This window comes from Salvelinus sp. IW2-2015, linkage group LG36, assembly GCF_002910315.2.
Source record: "Salvelinus sp. IW2-2015 linkage group LG36, ASM291031v2, whole genome shotgun sequence".
In the NCBI taxonomy this organism is placed as follows: Eukaryota; Metazoa; Chordata; class Actinopteri; order Salmoniformes; family Salmonidae; genus Salvelinus; species Salvelinus sp. IW2-2015.
In genome coordinates this window covers 29514132-29540962 of record NC_036875.1, presented here as the reverse complement: position 1 = coordinate 29540962, position 26831 = coordinate 29514132, and the positions used below count along the sequence as shown (strand labels likewise).

The 26831-nt window shown below is 42.7% G+C and overlaps 1 protein-coding gene across 1 annotated transcript in view; it reads right to left on the bottom strand.

Moving 5' to 3' along the window:
• The window catches only part of LOC111959945 (zinc finger protein 385B-like), a 192039-nt gene that overhangs the window by 153779 nt on the left and 11429 nt on the right, over window positions 1-26831 (bottom strand). The window contains 1 exon segment of the mRNA XM_070437586.1: window positions 4892-5260. Coding sequence (XP_070293687.1) covers window positions 4892-5258 — 367 coding nt within the window. The 5' untranslated portion in view covers window positions 5259-5260.

Genomic DNA, 26831 nt, shown 5'->3' with positions numbered 1-26831 from the left:
TCTTTTAAGGNGGGGGGGGGGGGGGGGGTTAAAAGGAAGAAGGAAATAACAAACTTTCCCCAAAAAAGATGCTGCTAAACATATTCTTGTCTAAATTACCCTGAATAATTATTACTAACTGCACGGGAGAAGTTAACTCTTTGGTTACCCACAATGAACTTGACCACAGTTGCTGTTAACGCATGAAACCAACATTTTGAGATAAATATATTTTTTGAAGATGTGAATACTGCCATCTAGTGGAATGTTTGCTTAAGGTTCGCATCACACAGACCCTGAATCGCAAATTAACCCCTTCCCCCATCCACCAACCATATTGTTTACACCTATCCAATCCTATCAAAGTGCCTAGGCCGTAGGGGCGAGGGGTTGGTTTGGGGAGTGAGGGAACTAGGATAAAAGTTCCACTGCAGTTTATGCAACAAGCCCACTGCTACATCCTGTCATTAGGTTATCATCAGGCTGTTGTGATGATGAGTGAGAAGAGACCCCTCAGTATAAAGCCATGAAGTCCTGTTGTGGAATGATGCTTTAGTTGACCCAGTTAGTTGACCCAGTAAGTTGACACTGTGAGACAGAAAGAAACTGTAGAATAGACATCATCAGTCCCTCCACACCAGAGACTGTGTGTGTGTGTGTGTGTGTGTGTGTGTGTGTCTCCACACCTCCAACACCAGAGCCTGTCTCCAGTCCTCCAGCTGTAAGCTGTAATTACATATGTCCGACTCAGTCCACCCCAAATAATGGCACGGCTCATTAAAGTTTCAGTGCAACAGACACCCCTGCTGTGTTTAAAAATGTAGCTGTAGTACGGCTCAACTGTTGTGTGCTCGTCACATCATCCAATCCAACTTCACTCCAAACTAAGAATGACAGAAGGACACCCACTCTGATTAAATATAAGGAAGACAGCTGTGTGTCGACTGTCAACAAAAGGAGTCAGAATCTCCTATTTCTACACAGACAAATCCTGCATTTCACAGGAGCCCTTTATTCATACAGACTCTACTTTTATCAGGGTTCAGAGAGCCTGCTTTTCTAAAATTCTTTACCCAAATACACCAGACAGATATTGTGGATTCCTCTAATGTCTGCAAAGCCTGTCCTAAGAAGAAGGCTTTATGAATCCACTATTACATTCCATCATCTGACCTTCATTGACCTCCACAAACACACACACACACACACACACACACACACCTGTGTTCAATACATTAACCCCCCCCCCCCCCCCCCCCCAGCTGTACTGTAGGAGCTGCCTGTAACACCTTTCACTTAATTGCTGTTTATTGAGGGTGTGTGTGGCCCCAGCGCAGAGGGCTGATTTGCTGTTGTGTGTGTGTGTGTGTGTGTGAGAGAGAGATGCAAGGGGGTTGTTACAGCAGGAAGGACACAGGCCACCTGACAACTAACCCCCATCAACCTCCCAGGGGCCACAGACCTTGTCACACACAAACACTCTCTCATGCAAGACATCAACAACCCCTCCTCTAAACCACCACTATCACTGTCACTCACTCCATCACTCTGTCCTTTCAGCCTGGGAAGATAAGGAGGAGGTAGCGTCTGTTCGGCTCCAACTGTCAATCAATCAGGAGTCAACCTCACAGCATGTACATCATTCCAGAATCAGCCACACTGTTAAATAACTTCACGGCCATGTGGAAATAACTTGGATAAAATTAGATTATTCATCAAATTTCAGACAATATGTCCCTGTCTCTTCAAAACTCTTAACTGTTGTTTACCAAGCTTTGATTTAGAGAGACCGTACATTTGCCTTATATGTTTACGTCTCTTTTTTAAAGTGATGCAATTTAAGTTACACCATGTTGAAGTAAAGCCAGTCTGGAAAGACTATCTTTATCCACTGCCTACGGTTGGAGCATTATTTTTTTGCACTAGTCTATACAGAGTAACTCAACATTTCCACAGCCAGCCAGGCACTAAACAGTCATGATGAGTGTATTTAAACAAGGAGCCAAAAACCTGGGCTTAGCACTGAGCACTCTTTCATGTAATTGAGTGAGCTGCTAATTCCCATTAAATCATCTGTTTTAAAAAGGAAATCGCTCTCTCTGTATGCACGTCACACACAAAGCATAAAGAAGACAACAAAAGGTCAAAGCAGAGAATTTGTCCCTCAGTCAAATATGTACAATATGAAGAATATGAAAATCCTTAGGCCACTCCTGGTGAGAATATGGAGGCAGAGATTACAGCAGTAGGAAACAGAACACACACACACTGATTGGCATGGGAAAGTAAACAAAATTGTCACATACACCAGATAGGTGCAGTGAAATGTGTTGCTTTACAGGGTCAGTCATAGTAGTACAGCACCCCTGGAGCAAATTAGGGTTAAATGCCTATCAACAGATTTTTCACCTGGACAGCTCAGGTATCCGAACCAGCAACCTTTCAGTTACCAACCCCAATGCTCTAACCGCCTGGCTAACTGCAGCCCAAAGTAGCCCAAAGTCTTTTTCATAATAGTCACCCCAAACACCCAACAAAAATACATGTATTTGTCACTCTCGTCATGCACGAGGCACTGTAGACATGGAAAAGTTAACATTAATATTAATTTTCCCAAATAATAATTAAATAGGATCTCCGTGCAAAGTTTGTCAAACCGAGCAGTGAAAGAAAACAACAAAATGGCTGAGAGGGATGACCAAGCCATGTGTGTGTCCCAAATTACACCTTATTCCCGATGCAATGCACTACTTTTGACTAGGCACTATACAGGGAATAGGGTGCCATTTGGGACATAACCTTGGTTCTGAGTCAAATGCTGCAAACCAAACTCAGCATGCATCACCACCACTTCTAGTCTGTTAAAGTCTCTAGAAGAGAAAGTACAACCGTCCAATCCTTGTCATTTCTATAGAGTTATCTGTGGACGTAGGAGAGTGCTCTCTCTCCCTGGGCAAGCCAGGGCTAGTCACTATAGACCTCTTAGTCAGCTCCCCCTTCAGAGACATCTCTCATCTGACATCAAAGGCACTACCTCGTAAAATAAAGGTTTAAAAAAACAAAGAACTTTTGGCTACCTATGTTTACGCTCTGGAGTATACAGACCTTGTCATTTCTACAGTTGACGTCGGAAGTTTACATACACCTTAGCCAAATACATTTAAACTCAGTTTTTCACAATTCCTGACATTTAATCCTATTAAAAATTCCCTGTTATAGGTCAGTTAGGATCACCACTTTATTTTAAGAATGTGAATTGTCAGAATAATAGTAGAGAGAATGATTTATTTCAGCTTTTATTTCTTTCATCACATTCCCAGTGGGTCAGAAGTTTACATACACTCAATTACTATTTGGTAGCATTGCCTTTAATTTGTTTAACTTGGGTCAAACATTTCGGGTAGCCTTCCACAAGCTTCCCATAATAAGTTGGGTGAATTTTGGCCCATTCCTCCTGACAGAGCTGGTGTAACTGAGTCAGGGTTGTAGGCCTCCTTGCTCGCACACGCTTTTTCAGTTCTACCCACAAATGTTCTATAGGATTGAGGTCAGGGCTTTGTGATGGCCTCCAATACCTTGACTTTGTTGTCCTTAAGCCATTTTGCCACAAGTTTGGAAGTATGCTTGGGGTCACTGTCCATTTGGAAGACCCATTTGCGACCAAGCTTTAACTTCCTGACTGATGTCTTGAGATGTTGCTTCAATATATCCACATAATTTTCCATCCTCATGATGCCATCTATTTTGTGAAGTGCACCAGTACCTCCTGCAGCAAAGCACCCCCACAACATGATGCTGCCAGCCCCGTGCTTCACGGTTGGGATGGTGTTCTTCGGCTTGCAAGCCTCCCCCTTTTCCTCCAAACATAATGATGGTCATCTTTGTACCCATGTGCAGTTGCAAACCGTAGTCTGGCTTTTTTATGGCGGTTTTGGAGCAATGGCTTCTTCCATGCTGTGCTGCCTTTCAGGTTATGTCGATATAGGACTCGTTTTACTCCAGCATCTTCACAAGGTCCTTTGCTGTTGTTCTGGGATTGATTTGCACTTTTTGCACCAAAGTACGTTCATCTATAGGAGACAGAATGCGTCTCCTTCCGGAGCAGTATGACGGCTGCGTGGTCCCATAGTGTTTATACTTGCGTACTATTGTTTGTACAGATGAACGTGGTACCTTCAGGCGTTTGGAAATTGCTCCCAAGGATGAACCAGACTTGTGGAAGTCTACAATGTTTTTATTTAGATTTTTTGTGATTTTCCCATGATGTCAAGCAAAGAGGCACTGAGTTTGAAGGTAGGCCTTGAAATACATCCACAGGTACACCTCCAATTGACTCAAATGATGTCAATTAGCCTATCAGAAGCTTGTAAAGCCATGACATAATTTTCTGGAATTTTGCAAGCTGTTTAAAGGCACAGTCAACGTAGTGTATGTAAACTTCTGACCCACTAATTGTGATACAATTAGTGAAATAATCTCTGTCAAAAATTGTTGAGAAAATTACTTGTGTCATGCACAAAGTAGATGTCCTAACCGACGTGCCAAAACTATAGTTTGTTAACAAGAAATTTGTGGAGTGGTTGGAAAACGAGTTTTAATGACTCCAACCTAAGTGTATGTAAACTTCTGACTTCAACTGTATATAGATATCTGTAGATGTAGGAGAGTAGCAGCGTTCCCTTCCCTGGGCAGGCTTTGCTAGTCAGTATGGACCTCATAGCCAGGTCTCCCTTGGGAGAGGTCTCTCTTCTGACCTCAATGACACTACCTGGTTAAAGGGGCAATCTGGGATCGAAAAATCAATGAAGTGGTCAACTCGCCATTTGTTAAGGCAGCCAAGGGATGGGTCTGGAGAAATGAAACCAAACAAATAGAAAAATTTGACAGTAAAAAGGATTCACTGTGGGCCTACCTGTACTACTGCTGGTGGTGCTGGTACTAAGGGTTAGTGTAGAGGTGGGTAGAGACCCAGTAGCTGGTGCCGGAGCCGGAGGAACCTCCCCATTGTTCATCTGTTTAATCCTCTTCAGGTGGGACCTCCCGTTGTAGTGCACCTGGGCCTGAGCCTGGGAGTTCAGCTGGATGTTACACACATCACACATCGAGTAGAACAGCTTCTTCTTCTCCTGCTGCTGTTGCTGTATATCCATGTTGATCTGGGCTTGGCTGTTGGTGGTAGGTTCCATCCCCATCAGCTGATTCAGCTCCAGACAGCCTTGAAAGGGGAAGGCCATCTGGCCATGCTCTATGAAGTGGGCAGGACTCAGCGGTGTCTTCATACCTGCAGTAGACAATGATAACAATGGATTAGAATGATAGACTTCGCTTCCAGAAAGCAAGCTTGGTGCAGGCACGCACACCCACTTGCACGTGCCCGCACAAGGACGGACGCACGTGCGCACGGCAAAGCCCCTGTGACTGTGTGACGGAGCTAGAGCTTCCTGTAGTAGAGCTAGAGCTCAGCTCGACCTATGATGGTATCGCTATACTGTCTGACAGTCTGCTCCCACAGTGTCATTCATACAGTCTGACAGTCCAGTCCCACAGCGTCCTTCATACTGTCTGACAGTCTGGTCCCACAGCGTCCTTCATACTGTCTGACAGTCTGGTCCCACAGTGTCCTTCATACTGTCTGACAGTCTGGTCCCACAGCGTCATTCATACTGTCTGACAGTCTGGTGCCATAACGTCATTCATACTCATTAAACTGGGAATTGCTGCATACCTAAAACTCACAAAATATCCCTTCATAAGCATCAAGAAAATCAATAATGCTGCATTTAAAGCAGCAAAATCTTTGCAAATGCTTGCAAATCTAAACACACTTTACTTATTGTTTCATATCTGGCAGGCACCAGGGGTATATCTACAGTTTCTGTATTCAGAGTGTGAATTATACCGTGACCTTTGGGGTCTCTATTTACTTCAGAGTGTGCATTATACCGTGCCCTTTGGGGTCTCCATTTACTTCAGAGTGTGAATTATACCGTGACCTTCGGGGGTCTCTATTTACTTCAGAGTGTGAATCATACCGTGACCTTCGGGGGTCTCCATTTACTTCAAAGTGTGAATTATACCGTGACCTTCGGGTGTCTCAATTTACTTCATAGTGTGAATTATACCGTGACCTTCGGGGGTCTCCATTTACTTTCACGGGACCTCCTATGCGTGCACACATCTTTTTTATTGGCCTAATAGTAAAGACATGTCATTTGACTGTAAAACATGTCTTATTATCTAACAAAATGACTTTTTTTGGAGAAAGAAAAGTTGGGACACCTGAAAACGGGCTGAGATACCGGACTGTGCAGCCACATGGGGGAATAAAAAGAAAAAAACATGACACAGAAGTGGGGGTGTTCGTTTGATTTGGTATAAGCTATCATTTTATATTTTACCACTGTAGCAGTACACATTGCATTTTAAACAAATAGCAGAATGATTAAATTAGCATTATTTAGAGACCCCACCAAGGTTTGACTTTGTTGCATTTAGGGTGGCTCATGTCTCATTCAAGGGGTCTGAGACCCCCCTTGGCCCCCGTAATGCGCACTCTGTCTGTATCTATGGTTAGTTATGATATCAGGATGAAAGGAAAGGAACATGCTTTTGATTGACTGGAATGGCCAAGCCAACTTCCCCTTGCAGTAGCTTCCTGTGCGTGATACTGTTTGTCTGCATCCAAAACAGCACCCTATTCCCTATGTGGTCAAAGGTAGTGCACTATACTGCATAGGGAATATGGTGCCATTTGGGATGCAGTTTGTATCTGTGATGATATAGTGAAAATGGACGCTGTATTGTATGAGGGAGGAGCCATAGTGCAGTGTGGCCATGATACATGTCCCTCTCACTGGACAGTAAAATAATCCTTCTGACACACGCACATACATACTCCCTCTGACACAGACAGACTGGTAATCTCTATGGGCAACTGCAGGCTTCTAATCCAAACAGATAAACTTCCTCCGGGTTTGGTGTTGTGGTCATTCAGTTTCATTTACTACTAATCCCTTCCCTCAGCACACCTTTACATTTCACACAACAGTCATGCAAGCAAGGCAAGCACAGTGCAAACAATCAGCATTCAATAGTTTATGTGAATATCCTCAGCTTTTCCTCTGCTAGCAAAGCTGCTGTGTTCAGTGGCTTGTCCTAGTTAGAAGAAGTAAGGAGAACACTTAGAGAAATAATAAATGCTGAATTCCTTTGTTGGGGATGTATTCGTTGTCTGACTCTGTGGCAGGAAGATGTGTGTGTGTGTGTGTGTGTGTGTTTGTAGGCTCTCCTTCTTGAAGGGTCGGAAACAGGGACAGATCTGACTACCCGGTCATTCCATCAGACATGGAGTCAGGGGTCTAGAGGGCCAGGGAGACAGGGAGCCAGAGGGAGGGAAGGGGGCCAGGCAGTGTGGCCTCACACACCACCAGCCCTCATCAACATACACACACTAGTGAGGTTATGTTTGATGCCGGAGCTCTGTGGCATGCGCCGATGCCTGTATAACTTTATCAGAAGCATGTGTTCAATGACGTCCGAATCTTCGTTTCCACCCGATTGGTTTGGTATTGGTTTCGGTAGTAGACAAAAAGGCTACGCTGTGCACGCTCTAAGGTGTGTGGGACATCATCTACAATAATTTGGCTGCTCTAAATTATTTTGACCAGCAGGTGCCACTAGTGATCAAAGCCTTGATTAATGAACCTATTTTCGACACAATTGGAAGGAAAACCTCAAAGCTTCAAGAATCTTTGTTTCCCCATCACTAACACACACCATGACAGTGACCTCCAGCAACAATGAGACATTACTAGGCTTCCTCAACTGCAAAGGGTACTCTTTTCCTTGAAGATGGTACACAGCAAACTCGCCAGTGTTAAATCAACACAGAGTGAGGACCCATATAGACACTGGAACAAGGTTAATGATAGCATATGCATTTAGGATCTTACTTGTTGAAGTTCACAGACTACAGATGAATGCACAAAGTATGTCTATGTCACTAACAAATTCAGTCATGGATGGTAACTTTACAAATCACAAAAAAATGCAAGGCAGTCTGAGAAATATGCAAACAAAGCTTCACACTAAGCATTGTGTTAAGTCAACACTGTTCAGTGTCTATACGGGTCCACAATTTCAGTGTTAATTTAACAGTGGGGAATTTGCTGGGTACTTAATGGTATTCCATTGGGTATTATAACAATACTTTACAACAAATACCATGTTACAATCTTTCTACTTGCTCTTTAAACCAAGTAAATATGTTCAGCTTAAATCAAGCTACTCACTGTTAGCAGTCGTTGTAATTTTATCAGTAACTTACTGTATTTATCAACAGTATGATACTGTATAAACTGAATAGAGTAGATTACTGTAGAATGAACAGGAAAATATTGTGCATTTGTTTCACAGCACACCTTTCAGTAATTTCATAAGTAAAACACTGTAGCATGCACAGTAAAATACTATAAATGTGTTTTACAGTATTAATTATGGTGCATTGTGGTAAAATGTTGTGGGTGGGGAGAGTCTCTGCGTCATTAACATATTTTAAGGCTTGCCTTGTAAGTGGCAATATTTGTTGCTCCCCTAAGTGAGAATGCTGTACCCACACAGACTACAGAAATGTACTGTAATTTAGGAGTTCTACAAATCTTGTCTTAAAACTCAGTAGTTTACAGGCCAATTGCTGCTAGTAATTTACTGTAATTCAGATAACAGAACCATACTGCATTTTTGGAGCGCCAAAAATCTTTTGAACACTAGTGGGTGCACGATATTCTTGTTTTTCACATTTTCAAATATTTATTGCGTGTCTTGAGAGGCTATATTTGCTGCATCCATTAGTGAGAGTGCTTCAAGAGTTTAAGTGATATGTGGTAGTGGTTTGCTAACAATTACATATATATGTAGGAGACAGATCAGAGTGGCAGCAAGTCTCAAACCTTTAATGGTTGAGTGTTTAGCCATGTCCTTTTGATCTGTTTCACCCTGTAGTCACTGCCAGTTTAGAAGCCTTTGTTAAAGCTTAAATTGCAAGTGATATAAAACACCAAATATCAGTTGATATGCTGTAATATATAAATACACTTTCACTTTTAGCAATTGCTGATCATATTTTCAATACATTTAACAATAAAGTGCTGTTTGGCTATATAACATAAACGTCCTCTCACTGTCAACTACGTTTATTTTCACCAAACTTAACGTGTAAATATTTGTATGAACATAACAAGATTCAACAACTGAGACATAAACTGAACAAGTTCCACAGACATGTGACTAACAGAAATGGAATAATGTGTCCCTGAACGAAGGGGGGGTCAAAATAAATCAAAAGTAACCGTCAGTATCTGGTGTTGCCACCAGCTGCATTAAGTACTGCGGTGCATCTCTTCCTCATGGACTGCACCAGATTTGCCAGTTCTTGCTGTGAGATGTTACCCCACTCTTCCACCAAGGCACCTGCAAGTTCCCAGACATTTCTGGGGGGAATGGCCCTAGCCCTCACCCTCTGATCCAACAGGTCCCAGACGTGCTCAATGGGATTGAGATCCCGGCTCTTCGCTAGCCATGGAGAACACTGACATTCCTGTCTTGCAGGAAATCACGCACAGAACAAGCAGTATGGCTGGTGGCATTGTCATGCTGGAGGGTCATGTCAGGTGAGCCTGCAGGAAGGGTACCACATGAGGGAGGAGGATGTCTTCTCTGTAACGCACAGCGTTGAGATTTCCTGCAATGACAACAGCTCAGTCCGATGATGCTGTGACGCACCTCCCCAGACCATGACAGACCCTCCACCTCCAAATCGATCCGCTCCAGAGTACAGGCCTCGGTGTAACGCTCATTCCTTCGACGATAAACGCGAATCCGACCATCACCCTGGTGAGACAAACCACAACTCGTCAGTGAAGAGCACTTTTTGCCAGTCCTGTCTGGTCCACGCGATGGTGGTTTTGTGCACATAGGCGACGTTGTTGCCGGTTGTGCTGGTGAGGACCTGCCTTACAACAGGCCTACAAGCCCTCAGTCCAGCCTCTCTCAGCCTATTTTGGACAGTTTGAGCACTGATGGAGGGATTGTGCGTTCCTGGTGTACGGGCAGTTGTTGTTGCCATCCTGTACCTGTCCCGCAGATGTGATGTTCGGATGTACTGATCCTGTGCAGGTGTTGTTACACGTGGTCTGCCACTGCGAGGACAATCAGCTGTCCGTCCTGTCTCCCTGTAGCGCTGTCTTAGGTGTCTCACAGTACGGACATTGCAATTTATTGCCCTGGCCACATCTGCAGTCCTCATGCCTCCTTGCAGCATCAGTAGAAAGGCATCTTTAGTGTCCTAAGTTTTCATAACTGTGACCTTAATTGTCTACCGTCTGTAAGCTGTTAGTGTCTTAACGACCGTTCCACAGGTGCATGTTCATTAATTGTTTATGGTTCATTGAACAAGCATGGGAAACAGTGTTAAAACCCTTTACAGTGAAGATCTGTGACGTTATTTGGATTTTTACTAATTATTTTTGAAAGACACGGTCCTGAAAAAGGGACGTTTCTTTTTTTGCTGAGTTTATATCAATGGTTCATTTTCTTCCCCTCATGCTATAATCTGTGGAGTATCGCAGGGCAGCTGCCTTGGACCACTTCTTTACTTAATATATACCAATGACCTCAAGCTACTATATTTGCAGATGATACTACACTTTATACAGCAAGACAATCGGTTGAACAGGTACAGTAGGCTCTACAAGTAGATTTGGAAAATATCAGGGGGTGGGTTTGCCGGAACAAACTTGTTTTAAACACCAAGAAAACCAAAGTTATGTTGGTCTGTTCCACCAGGAAAAGGCCAACACAGCATGGGATACAATTAATTATGGGGGAGTACAAATTGAGGAAGTGCCAGAAACCAAACTACTTGGAGCGCAGCTAGACAACTGCTTATCATGGTCGACTCAAATAACTAATCTATGTAAAAAAAATATGTATATATTATAACTGCATGCATGATCAGAAGGATAGCTAAATATTTACCGGGAAAAATTCTTATGCAAATAACCCAAGCATTAGTTGAGAGTCAGGTGAACTACTGTTCTGTGGTCTGGGGAAATGCAACAGCAAGTTAAATTAGGAGGCTGCAGTTTGCACAGAACAAATCAGCAAGGTGGAAGTGGAGATATGGTGGAGATATGGTTCTTCTGTTGTAGTCATGCTTAATGCTCTTGGTTGGTCATCAATCAACAAGATAATTGCTTTTTAAAAATGTTATTCCATAATATACACCATTTAAAACGGCCAAACTCTATTCACAACAGTATTCAGTTGGTAAGAGACAGATATTCAGTAAATACCAGGAATAGATTGTCCACCATCTATGTGTTATCCAGACAGAAAAGAGAAATAGGCAAAAGAACATTTCGATTTAGAGCAATAAAGAAATTGAATCATTTATCTGAGCAAACAAGAAACCTTTCAATATATAAATTGAAACAACACTTTAAAACCATTCAAATATAATACATAGGAAAGTTGTGCTGGACTATGGTAGATGAAGAATCAATCTATCTTTTTAGACTGTTAGAGTATTTATCTGGTCAATATGTTAGTGTATTATGTATTTTTGTAACAGTGTGTTTTATGTGAAAATGTGATCATATTATAAATTGTATTTTAATGTTTAAGGACTCTTGGACGATTAGTCCAAATGAGGACTAAAAGAGATCCTACTAAAATAAAATAAAATGTCATTACATAGGTGCACCCTATGCTGGGGACAATAAAAAGCCACTCTAAAATGTGCAGTTTTGTCACAAACACAATGCCACAGATGTCTCCAGTTTTGATGGAGCGTGCATTTGGCATGCTGACTGAAGGAATGTCTACCTGAGCTGTTGCCAGATAATTGAATGTTAATTTCTCTACCATAAGCCACCTCAAACAGCATTTTAGAAAATGTGTCAGTACGTCCAACTGGTGTCACAGCAGTAGACCATGTGTAATCACGCCAGCCCAGGACCTCCACATCCGGCTTCTTCACCTGCGGGATCGTCTGAGACAAAACACCTGGACAGCTGATGAAACTGAGGAGTATTTCTGTCTGTAATAAAGCCGTTTTGTGGGGGAAAATGTATTCTGATTGGCTGGGCCTGGCTCCCCACTGGGTGGGCCTATGCCCTCCCATGCCCAACCATGGCTGCGCCTCTGCCCAGTCATGTGAAATCCATAGATTGGGGTATAATGCATTTATTTCAATAGACTGATTTCCTTGTATGAACTGTAACGGAGTAAAATCGTTGAAATTGTTGCATTTATATTTTGTTCAGTATAACTTATGCGCAGCAAATTTTTCTATTTATCGCATCATGTATTGTTTTCTTGCACGAAGCGTGAGCAACATCTGTCAAATTACAACATTTCTCTCAAAACACAGGGATGTCGATTTGCATGGGTCTACTATTATCAGAGAACCTTGGAGTTTGCCAAACAGCAGGTTATTCTGGCTGGAATTGTTACTCTCCTGCCATGTAATTACTTACATGGCAGTTTCAGATGGGACTAAAATTACAGATGTGGTGTTTTGTACTTGTGCACATAATTACAGTGCATTCGGGAAGTATTCAGACCCCTTGACATTTTCCATATTTTGCTATGTTACAGCCTTACTCTAAAATGGATAATAGTTTTTTCACTCATCAATCTACACAGAATACCCCATAACGACAAAGCAAAAACAGGTTTTTAGAAAAATAACATATACATAACTATTCAGACCCTTTACTCAGTACTTTGTTGAAGCACCTTTTTCAGTGATTACAACCTCGAGTCTTCTTGGGTATGACGCTCTCTTCTCTACAGATCCTCTCAAGCTCTGTCAGGTTGGATGGGAAATGTCTATGCACAGCTATTTTCAGGTCTCTCCAGAGATGTTCGATCGGATTCAAGTCCGGGCTCCGGCTGGCCTTTGCCCCAGTCTGAGGTCCTGAGCAGTCTGGAGCAGGATTTCATCAAGGATCTCTCTGTACTTTGCTCCGTTCATCTTTCTCTCAATCCTGACTAGTATACCAGTCCCTGCTGCTGAAAGACATTGCCACAGCATGATGCTGCCATCACCATGCTTCACCATAGGGATGGTGCAAGGTTTCCTCCACACATGTCTCTCATGATGCAGCCACCACCAAAAGACTCTCAGACCATGAGAAACGAGATTCTCTGGTTTGATGAAACCAAGATTGAACTCTTTGGCCTGAATGCCAAGCTTGGTTCCTCCAATCTTGGTTTCATCAAACCAGAGAATCTTGTTTCTCATGGTCTGAGTCTTTTAGGTGCCTTTTGGCAAACTCCAAGTGGGCTGTCATGTGCCTTTCACTGATGAGTGCCTTTCATCTGGCCACTCTACTATAAAGGCCTGATTGGTGGAGTGCTGCAGAGATGGTTGTCGGTCTGGAAGGTTCTCCCATCTCCACAGAGGAGCTCTGGAGCTCTGTCAGAGTGATCATGGGGTCACCTCCTTGACCAAGGCCCTTATCACCCGATTGCTCAATTTGGCCGGGCGGCCAGCTCTAGGAAGAGTCTTGATGGTTCCAAACTTCTTCCATTTAAGATTGATGGAGGCCACTGTGTTCTTGGGGACCAGATCTGTACCTCGACACAACCCTGTCTCAGAGCTCTACGGACAATTCCTTCAACCTCATGGCTTGTTTTTTGCTCTGACATGCATGGTCAACTGCGGAACTTTATATAGACAGGTGTGTGCCTTTCCAAAATCTTGTCCAATCAATTGAATTTACCACAGGTGGATTCCAATCAAGTTGTAGAAACATCTCAAGGATGATCAATGGAAACAGGATGCACCTGAGCTCAATTTCGAGTCTCATTGCAAAGGGTCTGAATACTTATGTAAATAAGGTATTTCTGTTTTTTATTTCAAATACATTTGTCATTATGGGCGATTGTGTGTAGATTAATAAAACAAAATTGAATCCATATTAGAATAAGGATGTAACGTAACAACGTGGAAAAATTCAAGGAGTCTGAATGCTTTCTGAATGCACCGTATATATCACACCCTGATCTGTTTTCACCTGTCCTTGTGATTGTCACCACCCCTCTCCAGGTGTCACCCATCTTCCCTATTACCCTCAGTGTATTTATACCTGTGTTCTGTTTGTCCGTTGCCAGTTTGTCTTGTCAAGTCAATCAGCGTTTTTCCAAGCTCCTGTTTTCCCTGGTCTCTCTTTTCTAGTCCTCCCGGTTCTGACCTTTTGCCTGCCCTGACACTGAGCCCGGCCTGCCTGACCGTTCTGCCTGCCCTGACACTGAGCCCGCCTGCCTGACCATTCTGCCTGTCCCTGACCTCGAGCATGCATGCCGCCCTGTACTGTTTGGACTCTGACCTGGTTATGAACTCTTGCCTGTCCTCGACCTGCCTCTTGCCTGCCCCTCGTTGTTCAATAAATATCAGACTTGAACCATCTGCCTCCTGTGCATCTGGGTCTCGCCTTGTGTCGTTATAGTATAAAAAGATGCATGTGGCATTCCGTCAACTTTGAGAAAAACAACTTAGTTGTTGTGTCTGTTGTTCAGAAGTGTATCTGACTTCTCATTGGCTAGAATGGTCCCACCTGATCTCGCATGCCTTCCATCGTTGAGCATGCATGTACACAGATAGGGCTCTACCTGTACAGACCACATTCCCCTTTGCCCTTTCTGTCTCAAAAGTGCACATTTGGGTGGTGATGTAATTTCTCCATAATATTTTTTTTGTATACATTTATCATCGCTGTTCAGAACCCACTGCCCGCAGGTCGTCATCAAGTTCGCCACCCCCCATCCTCCACTCCTTCTGTTGGTTGTGCCTGGATCTGCCCTGTACGGAGCTCGTGTGCGCCCGCTTGCACCTTTGTCCTAGTCTGCCATGTATGGAGATTGTGCGCGCCCGGTATCCAAACATGCATGGCTTGAGAGATGCGATCACTGGTCGAGTGTGTGTAGCTAGCTACCTAGTCAGTAAATATCAACAGTACTGCGACAGAAGACTAACATTTGATTAACACTTGATTTTAGCCTACATCATCATCATCAATATTGGGTCTGGTTGGCTGATACATGCAGCATAGAGATGCAGAAAGACATAGAGAGGTAAATCACAATCAGCAAAAGAAATCGAGCTAGCTAACTTGAAGATTTACATCAACAACAATAATCAGCTGATAGCCCACCCTCCTTTCCCGATGTCAATCCTGTCTTATTAAGGAGGCACTGTAACTAGCTTGCTTCACATTTGTGATGAGTGAGTGTATTGTTGCAAAAATGCATTTAAAGAAATTCGCTACAGAGGCATTTGGTATGTTGTGAATTTTTAAATCAAGCGGGGGAGGGTGCCCTTTCTTTATTTTGAGCACCTGCCCCCTGAAAGGTCTGTGCACGGCCCTGTCGTTGAGGACATGTATTTCCATTGTTAGAGCGGTCACTCGTATACTGTATCTTGTCAATTTTATTTTTGAATTTATTAAACCAGGAAAAGCCCATTGAGACCCAGAATCTCTTTTTCAAGGGAGACCTGGCCAAGAAGGCAGCAACAATCAATACATGACATAATTAAAACATACAACAATACAACTACCATGACAGAAGGCGAGATCCAGACAAAGGAGGCAGATGGTTGGAGTTTTACAGTATTTATTAATCCAATAGGGCAAGGCAAGAGAATGGTTGTGGATAGGTAAAAGGGTCAAGGTCAGGGCAGGCAGGATGATCAGGCAGGCGGGAAAGTAGTCCAGAGTCAGGCAGGGGTCAAAACCGGGAAGACTATCAAAAAGAGAATAGCAAAAGGAGTACGGAAAAAACACGCTGGTTGACTTGACTAACATACAAGACGAACTGGCACAGAGAGACAGGAAACACTGGGGAAAATAAGCGACACCTGTTCTGCCCACAAATTTTCTATGGGATTGAGGTCAGGGCTTTGTGATGGCCTCCAATACCTTGACTTTGTTGTCCTTAAGCCATTTTGCCACAACTTTGGAAGTATGCTTGGGGTCATTGTCCATTTGAAAGACCCATTTGCGACCAACCTTTAACTTCCTAACTGTTGTCTTGAGATGTTGCTTCAATATATCCACATCATTTTCTACCTCATGATGCCATCTATTTTGTGAAGTGCACCAGTCTCTCCTGCAGCAAAGCACCCCCACAACATGATGCTGCCACCCCCATGCTTCACGGTTGGGATGGTGTTCTTCGGCTTGCAAGCCTCCCCCTTTTTCCTTCAAACATAACGATGGTCATTATGGCCAAACAGTTCTATTTTTGTTTCATCAGACCAGAGGACATTTCTCCAAAAAGTACGATCTTTGTCCCCATGTGCAGTTGTAAACCGTAGTCTGGCTTTTTTTATGGCGGTTTTGGAGCAGTGGCTTCTTCCTTGCTGAGCAGCCTTCAGGTTTCAGGTTTCAGGTTATGTCGATATAGGACTCGGTTTACTGTGGATATAGATACTTTTGTACCCGTTTCAACCAGCATCTTCACAAGGTCTTTTGCTGTTGTTCTGGGATTGATTCGCACTTTTCGCACCAAAGTACGTTCACCTCTAGGAGACAGAACGCGTTTCCTTCCTTAGCGGTATGACGGCTACGTGGTCCCATGGTGTTTATACTTGCATACTATTGTTTGTACAGATGAATGTGGTACCTTCAGGCGTTTGGAAATTGCTCCCAAGGATGAACCAGACTTGTGGATGTCTACAATTTTTTTCTGGGTCTTGGCTGATTTCTTGTAATTTTCCCATCATGTCAAGCAAAGAGGCACTGAGTTTGAAGGTAGGCCTTGAAATACTCAAATTATGTCAATTAGCCTATCAGAAGCTTCTAAAGCCATGACATCATTTTCTGGAATTTTCCAAGCTGTTTAAAGGCACAGTCAATTTAGTGTATGTAAACTTCTGACCCACTGGAATCGTGATCAAATTTATTGATATAGCCCTTCGTACATCAGCTGATATCTCAAAGTGCTGTACAGAAACCCAGCCTAAAACCCCAAACAGCAAGAAATGCAGGTGTAGAAGCACGGTGGCTAGGAAAAACTCCCTAGAAAGGCCAAAACCTAGGAAGAAACCTAGAGAGGAACCAGGCTATGAGGGGTGGCCATTCCTCTTCTGGCTGTGCCGGGTGGAGATTATAACAGAACATGGCCAAGATGTTCAAATGTTCATAAATGACCAGCATGGTCAAATAATAATAATCACAGTAGTTGTCGAGGGTGCAGCACCTGTGATACAGTGAAGTATAAGTGAAATAATCTGTAAACAATTGTTGGAAAAATTCCTTGTGTCATGCACAAAGTAGATGTCCTAACCGACTTGCCAAAACTATAGTTTGTTAACAAGAAATTTGTGGAGTGTTTGAAAAACATGTTTTAATGACTCCAACCTAAGTGTATGTAAACTTCCGACTTTAACTGTATATGACTGTATCATCTGCATATAGATGTAACTTTGCTGGTTGCATCCCAGTTCCCAAATCATAAATAAAAATTGAGAACAACACAGGAGCTAAAATGGAACCCTGGGGCACACCTCTATTAATCTCAAGAAAGCTAGACTTGTGATTGTCAGTATAGCCACATTGTGTTCTGTCAGAAAGATAGTTCCTAAACCAATTTACTGCCCCTTTACTGAGACCAATGTTACTGAGTCTAGCTAGCAACAATTCATGGTCAACTGAATCAAAGGCCTTTGATGAATCCACAAACAGAGCAGCACAATGTTGTTTTTTATCAAGTGCATTAATGATGTAATTTGCCACTGCCATAGCAATGAATATGTTTTATAACTGTGACTTCACTAGGGATTCATATACTTTGGCCAGGATAGGGAGTTTAGAGATAGGACAATAGTTATTAGCAACTGAGGGATCTCCACCCTTTAGCAGTGGGTGGACATAAGCTGATTTCCAAATGCTGGGTATGGAATTGGTCAAGATACTCAAGTTGAAAATGTTCAGTAATAATATAATAGATAATCTTTGCCAATACATTGCATCAGCAATCCAGGGTTTATATTAAACTGAACAAAAATATACACTCAACATGCAACCATTTCAATGATTTTACTGAGTTACAGTTCACATAAGAAAATCAGTCAATTGAAATTAATTAATTAGGCCATAATTTATGGATTTCACATAACTGGGCAGGGGTGCAGCCATTGGTGGGCCTGGGAAGGGCATAGGCTCATCCACTGGGGAGCCAATCAGACTGAGTTTTTCCTCACGAAAGGGCTTTATTTCAGACAGAAATACTCCTCAGTTTCATCAGCTGTTCTGGTCTCAGACGATCCCTCAGGTGAAAAAGCCAGATGTGGTGATCCTGGGCTGGCGTGGTTACACGTGGTCTGTGGTTGTGAGGCCGGTGGACGTACTGCCAAATTCTCTAAAACAATGTTGGAGGCTTCTTACGGGTGAGAAATTAACATTAAATTCTCTGTCAACAGCTCTGGTGGATGCCTCCCGAGTGGCGCAGCGGTCTAAGGCACTGCATCGCAGTGTTAGCTGCGTTACTACAGATCCTGGTTCAGTACTGGGCTATGTCGCAGCTGGTCACAACCGGGAGACCAATGAGAGGACGCACAATTGGCCCATTGTCGTCCCGGTTAGGGGAGGGTTTGGCCGGCCGGGATGTCCATGTCCCATCGCGCTCTAGCGACTCCTGTGGCGGGCTGGGTGACACGCTGACACGGTCGCCAGGTGTACGGTGTTTCCGGGATAAGCGTGCATTGTGTCAAGAAGCAGTGCGGCTTGGCAGGGTTATGTTTCGGAGGATGCATGGCTCTCGTCCTTCACCTCTTCCGAGTCCGTATGGGAGTTGCAGCAATGGGACAATACTGTAACTAACAATTGGATATGATGAAAAAAGGGGGAACAAATAATAAAACAGTTCTGGTGGACATTCCTGCAGTCAGCATGACATTTGCATGCTCCTTCAAAACTTGAAAACATCTGTAGCATTGTGTTGTGTGACAAAACTGCATATTTTAGCGGCCTTTTATTGTCCCCAGCACAAGGTGCACCTGTGTACATCTTCTTGATATGCCACCCTTGTCAGGTGGATGGATTGTCTTGGCAAAGGGGGATTTCCTCACTAACAGGGATGTAATCAAATGTGTGCAAAGAATTTGAGAGAAATAAGCTTTTTGTGCGTATGGAACATTTCTGGGATCTTTTATTTCAGCTCATGAAACATGGGACCAACACTTTACATGTTGCGTTTATATTTTTGATCAGTATACATCATTGATGCAAAGTCTTAGTGGATCTAACAGCAAGGAGGAGGAACTGTGCCGCTTGAGTGACGGCACGGGCTTGGTGGGTGGAAAGCAACTGCAAGAGGAAAAATACAAATGAATGAAACTATAAAAATGGAAGTTACACGCATCAACAAAAAATGTTTGCATACATTTATTTTATTTTATCTCTTGCGAATTGAAATTGCGCATGTCGATATTGTGATTGTTAATATGAATTTTATATATTGTGTAGCCCTACTCCTCACACCAGGAAAGTATCAATAATCCATATCATCCTGACTGTAACCCAGGACAGTATCAATAATCCATATCATCCTGACTGTAACCCAGGAGAGTATCAATAATCCATATCAATCCTGACCTGTAACCCAGGACAGTATCAATAATCCATATCATCCTGACTGTAAACCCAGGACAGTATCAATAATCCATATCATCCTGACTGTAACCCAGGACAGTATCAATAATCCATATCAATCCTGAACTGTAACCCAGGACAGTATCAATAATCCATATCATCCTGAATGTAACCCAGGACAGTATCAATAATCCATATCATCCTGACTGTAACCCAGGACAGTATCAATAATCCATATCATCCTGACTGTAACCCAGGACAGTATCAATAATCCATATCATCCTGACTGTAACCCAGGACAGTATCAATAATCCATATCATCCTGATGTAACCCAGGAAGTATCAATAATCCATATCATCCTGAATGTAACCCAGGAGTATCAATAATCCATATCATCCTGATGTAACCCAGGACAGTAATCAATAATCCATATCATCCTGACTGTAACCCAGGACAGTATCAATAATCCATATCACCTGACTGTAACCCAGGACAGTATCAATAATCCATATCATCCTGACTGTAACCCAGGACAGTATCAATAATCCATATCATCCTGACTGTAACCCAGGTGAGTATCAATAATTTAGATAAACTCAGATGAATCCTTACTATTTATATTCCTTGACACCTCGGAGATCCCCCAGAAGCCCTTGTCTCTGTGACTCACATCTGATGCCAGATGTACTATTCAATAAGAGATCATAAAGTACATACTGTAAAGGTACAAAGAACTACTGTATTGGAACTCAATGTTATTATGGAATACATAAACTGTCTGAAAAGGTAAATCACTTCCTAAACTACACAATTAAGTCAGTTCTTCCTGGGCTTACCTTGGCCATATTTTATGAAAACAGCAGTACATGTACTTGAGGGGTGATTTCAATGTGGGCAGCCGTACTGGAAAAGCATGACACATTAGCCTCAGCGCACATCAACAGCAGAGCAGACACCAACTCACTGACGCCCACCCAACCAGCACTGTTTCAGGGTACGGGAAGAATTGTTGAGGATTCATGTAGGCCTGGATGGAAATAGTACAACCAAAAGGGATGTTCTAAAAAGTGATGTTGACATTATGTAGAAACATGAGAACATTCTGTTATGAGATTTTTGCCATGGAATGTTTGTCTATATATGATTGAAAAGTCTGCTGCCAAGTGTCAAAAAGTAGGCTATAAAAACCACACACAGCAAGTTCCCCTGTGTTAAATTAACACTGAAAGTGTGGACCCGAATAGACACTGAACAGTGTTGAATTAGCACACTACTTAGTGTAAAGCTTTATTTGCATATTTCTCAGACTGCCTTGACTTTTGAGTCTGGTTACTAACACTAACACTGGGGGTTATTTTACACTAACAAGTGTTAATTCAACACTTACAGCGTTAATTGTTATGAGTGTAGGGCCTGTGGTGGAGGTCTAGTCTAGTCTGGACTAGTCTGACAATAACACAATGGATGAATACCCCACTGAGCCAGATTATATTTCAAAGGTTTTACATTAATTCTAATGAAACATACGTATTATGCAACCACTGAGAGCCATGCAGGATGATTCCAATGTTTTAGCTATCAATCTCTCTGTCCCCCACTGTGTTTCCTTGCTTGATTTATCAGCATAAGGACATGTTGTGTTTGTGTGTGCCTGTGTTTTATTGTTGCAACCCACACAGCAGACACACGTGCCCTTGGTGCTAGCGCACCGTAGTGCTCGGCTTGCCCTTGGTGCTAGCGTGCCGTAGTGCTCGGCTTGCCCTTGGGGCTAGCGTGCCGTAGTGCTCGGCGTGCCCTTGGTGCTAGCGTGCCGTAGTGCTCGGCTTGCCCTTGGTGCTAGCGTGCCGTAGTGCTCGGCTTGCCCTTGGTGCTAGCGCACCGTAGTGCTCGGCTTGCCACAGTGTGTACTGATATACAGTATGTGTGCGGTGAGTTCCATTTCATAGGCAGACAGTCACCTTGGACAAAGGCATCAGTCCGGTTCATAAATATCGATATATACCATCTATTTACAGGTTGTCCAGGAGGATGACACCACTCTTTGTTGCCAAGTACTGTGTGATATTCACAGTGACATACAAGTGGAGCGAGAGCGAGAAAGGTAAAACGTGGGAGGCCTTGCCTGTAAGCTGTGAGGACCAGATGGCTTGGTGCTAGGCAATAACGCCACAGAGGTGAAAGGTTGGCTTATTCGCATGAGAGGCACATAACCACAACCCACTACAGACAGGAGCGGAATGTGACCCCATTACTAAGAACAGAGAAGAAGAAGAACATTACGAGAAAAGGTTGTTTGGTCCATAAAGAGAAAGAACTCTAAGAATGCTGTTTGGTCTGAATAGAGAAAGTGACTACAGTTGAAACTTTTCCCTTCATTTCTGACCACTTCGGGCTGCTCACCCAAGCAGCAGACTAACCTAACAAATAGGGCAAAACATTTCCATTTGCTTTTTGACAGGTTGGAAATCAGACCTGTTTCTGTGAAGGATTTTCCTCCCCCTGAGAACACACCTGAAAGTCATGGTGCCCAGTAATTGCCTGTGCAGTCCTGCCTGTCTGTCTGTCAGTATGGCAGTGTAGCTGAAAGGACTAGCGACTAGAGAGACTAGAACAAATTTGGGCAATCTGTGTTAAATTCATGGATGGCTGTGTTCCTTAACATACACTGATAACACTGCATGCCTGACATGGGACTCATTCCTCCTGGTGGCAGGGTGGTGGTGGGGGGTGGACTGGAAACTATATTATATGATGGAAATGGGCTTAGTCAGTTGTGCTCCAAACACAAAGGCACATGGAGCAGACAAAGTATGCTGCAAATCAGTCTTCCATCTAGGATAATACAGTAACTACAACTAATACTACCACTACTGCTACTACTATAGAGAACAGACTACTGAAGTATGCGCCAGAGCTACATAATCAGGTCCAAGAACAAGCCACTAGGAGAGTGTGCCATGTGCTGTGCATTTTAAAGCAAAACACTGTAAGTTTTTAGTTTTTAACTACCCGATTTGGGTAAATATTGAACAGAACACATGTTGGGTTATTTTTGACCCAGCCAGTTTAGTCACTTAGTTGGATTGTTGGGTTATTGATGCTGGGTTATTGAGCGATGACCCACCGGGTCAGATCAGTAGACTGGAGGCGTGGATTAGTAGCCGTGTTGCTTTCAAATTGTTATTTTGGGCCACCCGTGGTAGTTAATGAATTTTGTTTCATGTTCTTTTGTATTGTCATCACATGTTAAGGTTTAGCACTGACACTTTTGTAGGTTTTATGAGGCTTACACAAGTGCCTATGCATATCCCAATGTTGGGATAGTTATCACTTTGTTATAATGTTTAAATAATAGCCGTGTACAAACTAGGGTTGGGTGGTATCCAGATTTTCATAATGTCATACTGTTTCTGTACCATACCGGGGCATACGGTATTACCAAATGGCACACAAGGGAAGCAAATAATGTATTATTTTGATGCAACAGGAATCTTGATCCACAAGAGGATTGGATGTCTCTGGTGTAACCAAGAAGCTTGATCTTGATATCTAGCCGCTTAGATAGCAAGTTAGCAAACCAAACGCATAGCTGGAGCCCTGAGCTGGATATAATTTATTTGACACATCTTAGATTTCTTACAGCTATACTTAACATAATTATAAGCAGTGGTGTAGCACACACACCCACACACCCCCAAAAACGAACAAAATAAAATAAAAAATATATATTTTTTAATGAAACAAATGATAAATTATTGTACAGGGCCTCCCAAATGGCGCAGAGGTCTAAGGTACTGCATCGCAGTAGCCGGACGGAATTTCCTTGTCCCATCGCTCTCTAGTGACTCCTTGTGGCTGGCCGGGCACCTGCAAGCTGACCTCGGTCACCAGCTGGACAGTGTTTCCTCCGACACATTGGTGTAGCTAGCTTCTGGGTTAAGCAAGCAGTGAGTCAATAAGCAGTGCTGCTTCGCAGGGTCGTGTTTTGGAGGACGCATGGCTCTCGACCTTTGCCTCTCCCGAGTCCGTAGGGGAGTTGCAGCAATGGGACAAGACTGTAACTATCAATTGGATATCATGAAAAAGGTATATATACAGTGGGGAGAACAAGTATTTGATACACTGCCGATGTTGCAGGTTTTCCTACTTACAAAGCATGTAGAGGTCTGTAGTTTGCAATAAAATGCAAATGAATTACTTAAACATCATACAATGTGATTTTCTGGAATTTTGTTTTAGATTCCGTCTCTCACAGTTGAAGTGTACCTATGATAAACATTACAGACCTCTACATGCTTTGTAAGTAGGAAAACCTGCAAAATCGGCAGTGTTTCAAATACTTGTTCTCCCCACTGTATATATATATATATTTAAAAAAAAAGGTACTACAAAATACTCTGGTATTGGGTATAAACGCTATATCGCCCAAACTTAACATGATGAACAGGAATTACATTTACTCTCACAGGTGGCCAAAAATAACTATCTGAAAACCACAGCCCTACTAAGCCACGCCTCCAGACTTCAAAGAAAACAACCCGACTAAGTCACCCAACTGGCTGGGTCAAAATAACCCAATGTGTGTTCTGTCCACTACCCAGCATTTTTCTGAATGTGGGTTGACCTTTTGCAATGGACTGGCCGGCTTCCACCAACAATACAGGTGTGAGGAAGCGAGGCAAGCCAACGTACTGAGAATTACAAAGGCTTTTAAGAAGATGGCAAGAACTCCGGGATAGCAGCAAAATAACAGAAGGTTAAGAAGACTATTCAAGTGCTGCCTTCTCCTGAGTCCTGCCACTATTTATTTGCAGAGATGAACAGGAGTAACACTGTGTACAATGTGAACTAACAGAGTTACAGGAGATTAAACAGACAGCAAACAATTTAATGCATACACCACCACCAAACGCAAATGCTAGAAAAATTGTGGATAAAATAAAATAAACATTTGTGGTAAACATCAAATCCTTCTGGGATTATAGAAAATACATGTTGGAGAATACCAGGAATTTACATAATCAGTTATCACACATAAATACCAATGGCATGCTGTGTCATATAATTAAATAGAACAGTGTATTATCTATCTCTATGTGCCTTTTCCTCAGTATGGTAACAGGAGGGGCATAAGAGGGGCAACCAATCACTCGCGCTGTGTGACATAATATAATACCCTACACTTCATATTTTGTGTACTACAAAGACCCAATGGATTACAGACAATCACAGGTCACAGGCGATTTACTAGCACGCTAGCTGCATCACGAAATGGAGGGAAAGACAGAATGGAGGTGGAAATTATTTTCAATATCATAACCGTGCATTAGAAATGGACATATTGATCCGTACTGCTGTTACGCATTCGGTATTAGGATTATTTAACCTCACAATTATCTCTTGGTGAGTAATCCTAATCTGGCCTGGACCAATAAACTCACAGATAGCCTTTACAAAGCCTGGCTGTTAACCTACATGCCGGGCCATTTGTGCTATAATTTGAACCTTCCTGCAATCATATTACGTCTAATATAACTGATTTGTATCCTCACTGACTGGACAGATTATCCCTAAAAAACAGCCAGGTTACAAGTGTTGTTCTGTGAGATCTGTGCAGTGTTGCATGGCAAAAGGGTGTGTCTAGAGAGCTGATTGTGATGTGCGAGGTCAGCTGGGGTATGAGGTAGGCCTATGTACTGTAGCTATAGGGTACGAGCCACAACATCTGTGGCTGCCCATCCGTCACACTTTTCACTTTGATTCAAAGCAGACAACTAGACTGAAAAAGGGAAAATAATGCCTCATACAATATTAAACTCCAATCGTAACATTTAGAATAAAACATCAAATGAAATATTCCAGGCTAGAGGGCTACAACAGAAGTAAAGATTATGTTCAGAGTCTGGCTGCAGTGATTTCAGACCGATCCAGAGAGGATGATGATGAACAGTGGAAAGAGGAAGGTGCAGTGAACCAGTCACAATTAAGACAATTCTCTTTTATCTAGTGCAGCTATTCCCAAACTGGGGTACGCCAAATAAAAATGTGATTCACATTTTTTTTTTTTGATATACCGTTGAAGTCGGAAGTTTACATACACTTAGGTTGGGGTCATTAAAACTGGTTTTTAAATCTCTCCACAAATTTCTTGTTCACAAACTATAGTTTTGGCAAGTCGGTTAGGACATCTACTTTGTGCATGACACAAGTCATTTTTCCAACAATTGTTGACAGACAGATTATTTCACTTATAATTCATTGTATCAAAATTCCAGTGGGTCAGACGTTTACACACACTAAGTTGACTGTGCCTTTAAACAGCTTGGAAAATTCCAGAAATATATGTCATGGCTTTAGAAGCTTGTGATAGGCGAATTGACATAATTTGAGTCAATTGGAGGTGTACCTGTGGATGTATTTCAAGGCCTACCTTCAAACTCAGTGCTTCTTTGCTTGACATCATAGGAAAATCAAAAGAAATCCAAATCAAAAAATTGTAGACCTCCACAAGTCTGGTTAATCCTTGGGAGCAGGCAGCTCAGCAAGGAAGAAGCCACTGCTCCAAAACCATCATAAAAAAAGCCAGACTACGGATTGCAACTGCACATGGGGACAAAGATCGTACTTTTTGGAGAAATGTCCTCTGGTCTGATGAAACAAAAATAGAACTGCTTGGCCATAATGAAAAAGGGGGAAGCTTGCAAGCTGAAGAACACCATCCCAACCGTAAAGCACGGGGGTGGCAGCATCATGTTGTGGGGGTGCGTTGCTGCAGGAGGGACTGGTGCACTTCACAAAATAGATGATATCATGACGTGGAAAATGATGTGGATATATTGAAGCAACATCTCAAGACATCAGTCAGGAAGTTAAAGCTTGGTCGCAAATGGGTCTTTCAAATGGACAATGACCCCAAGCAAATGGACAATGACCCCAAGTTGTGGCAAAATGGCTTAAGGACAAGAAAGTCAAGGTATTGGAGAGGCCATCACAAAGCCCTGACCTCAATCCTATAGAAAATTTGTGGGCAGAACAGAAAAAGTGTGTGGGAGCAAGGAGGCTTACAAACATGACTCGGTTACACCAGCTCTGTCAGGAGGAATGGGCCAAAATTCACCCAACTTATTGTGGGAAGCTTGTGGAAGACCACCTGAAACGTTTGACCCAAGTTAAACAATTTAAAGGCAACGCTA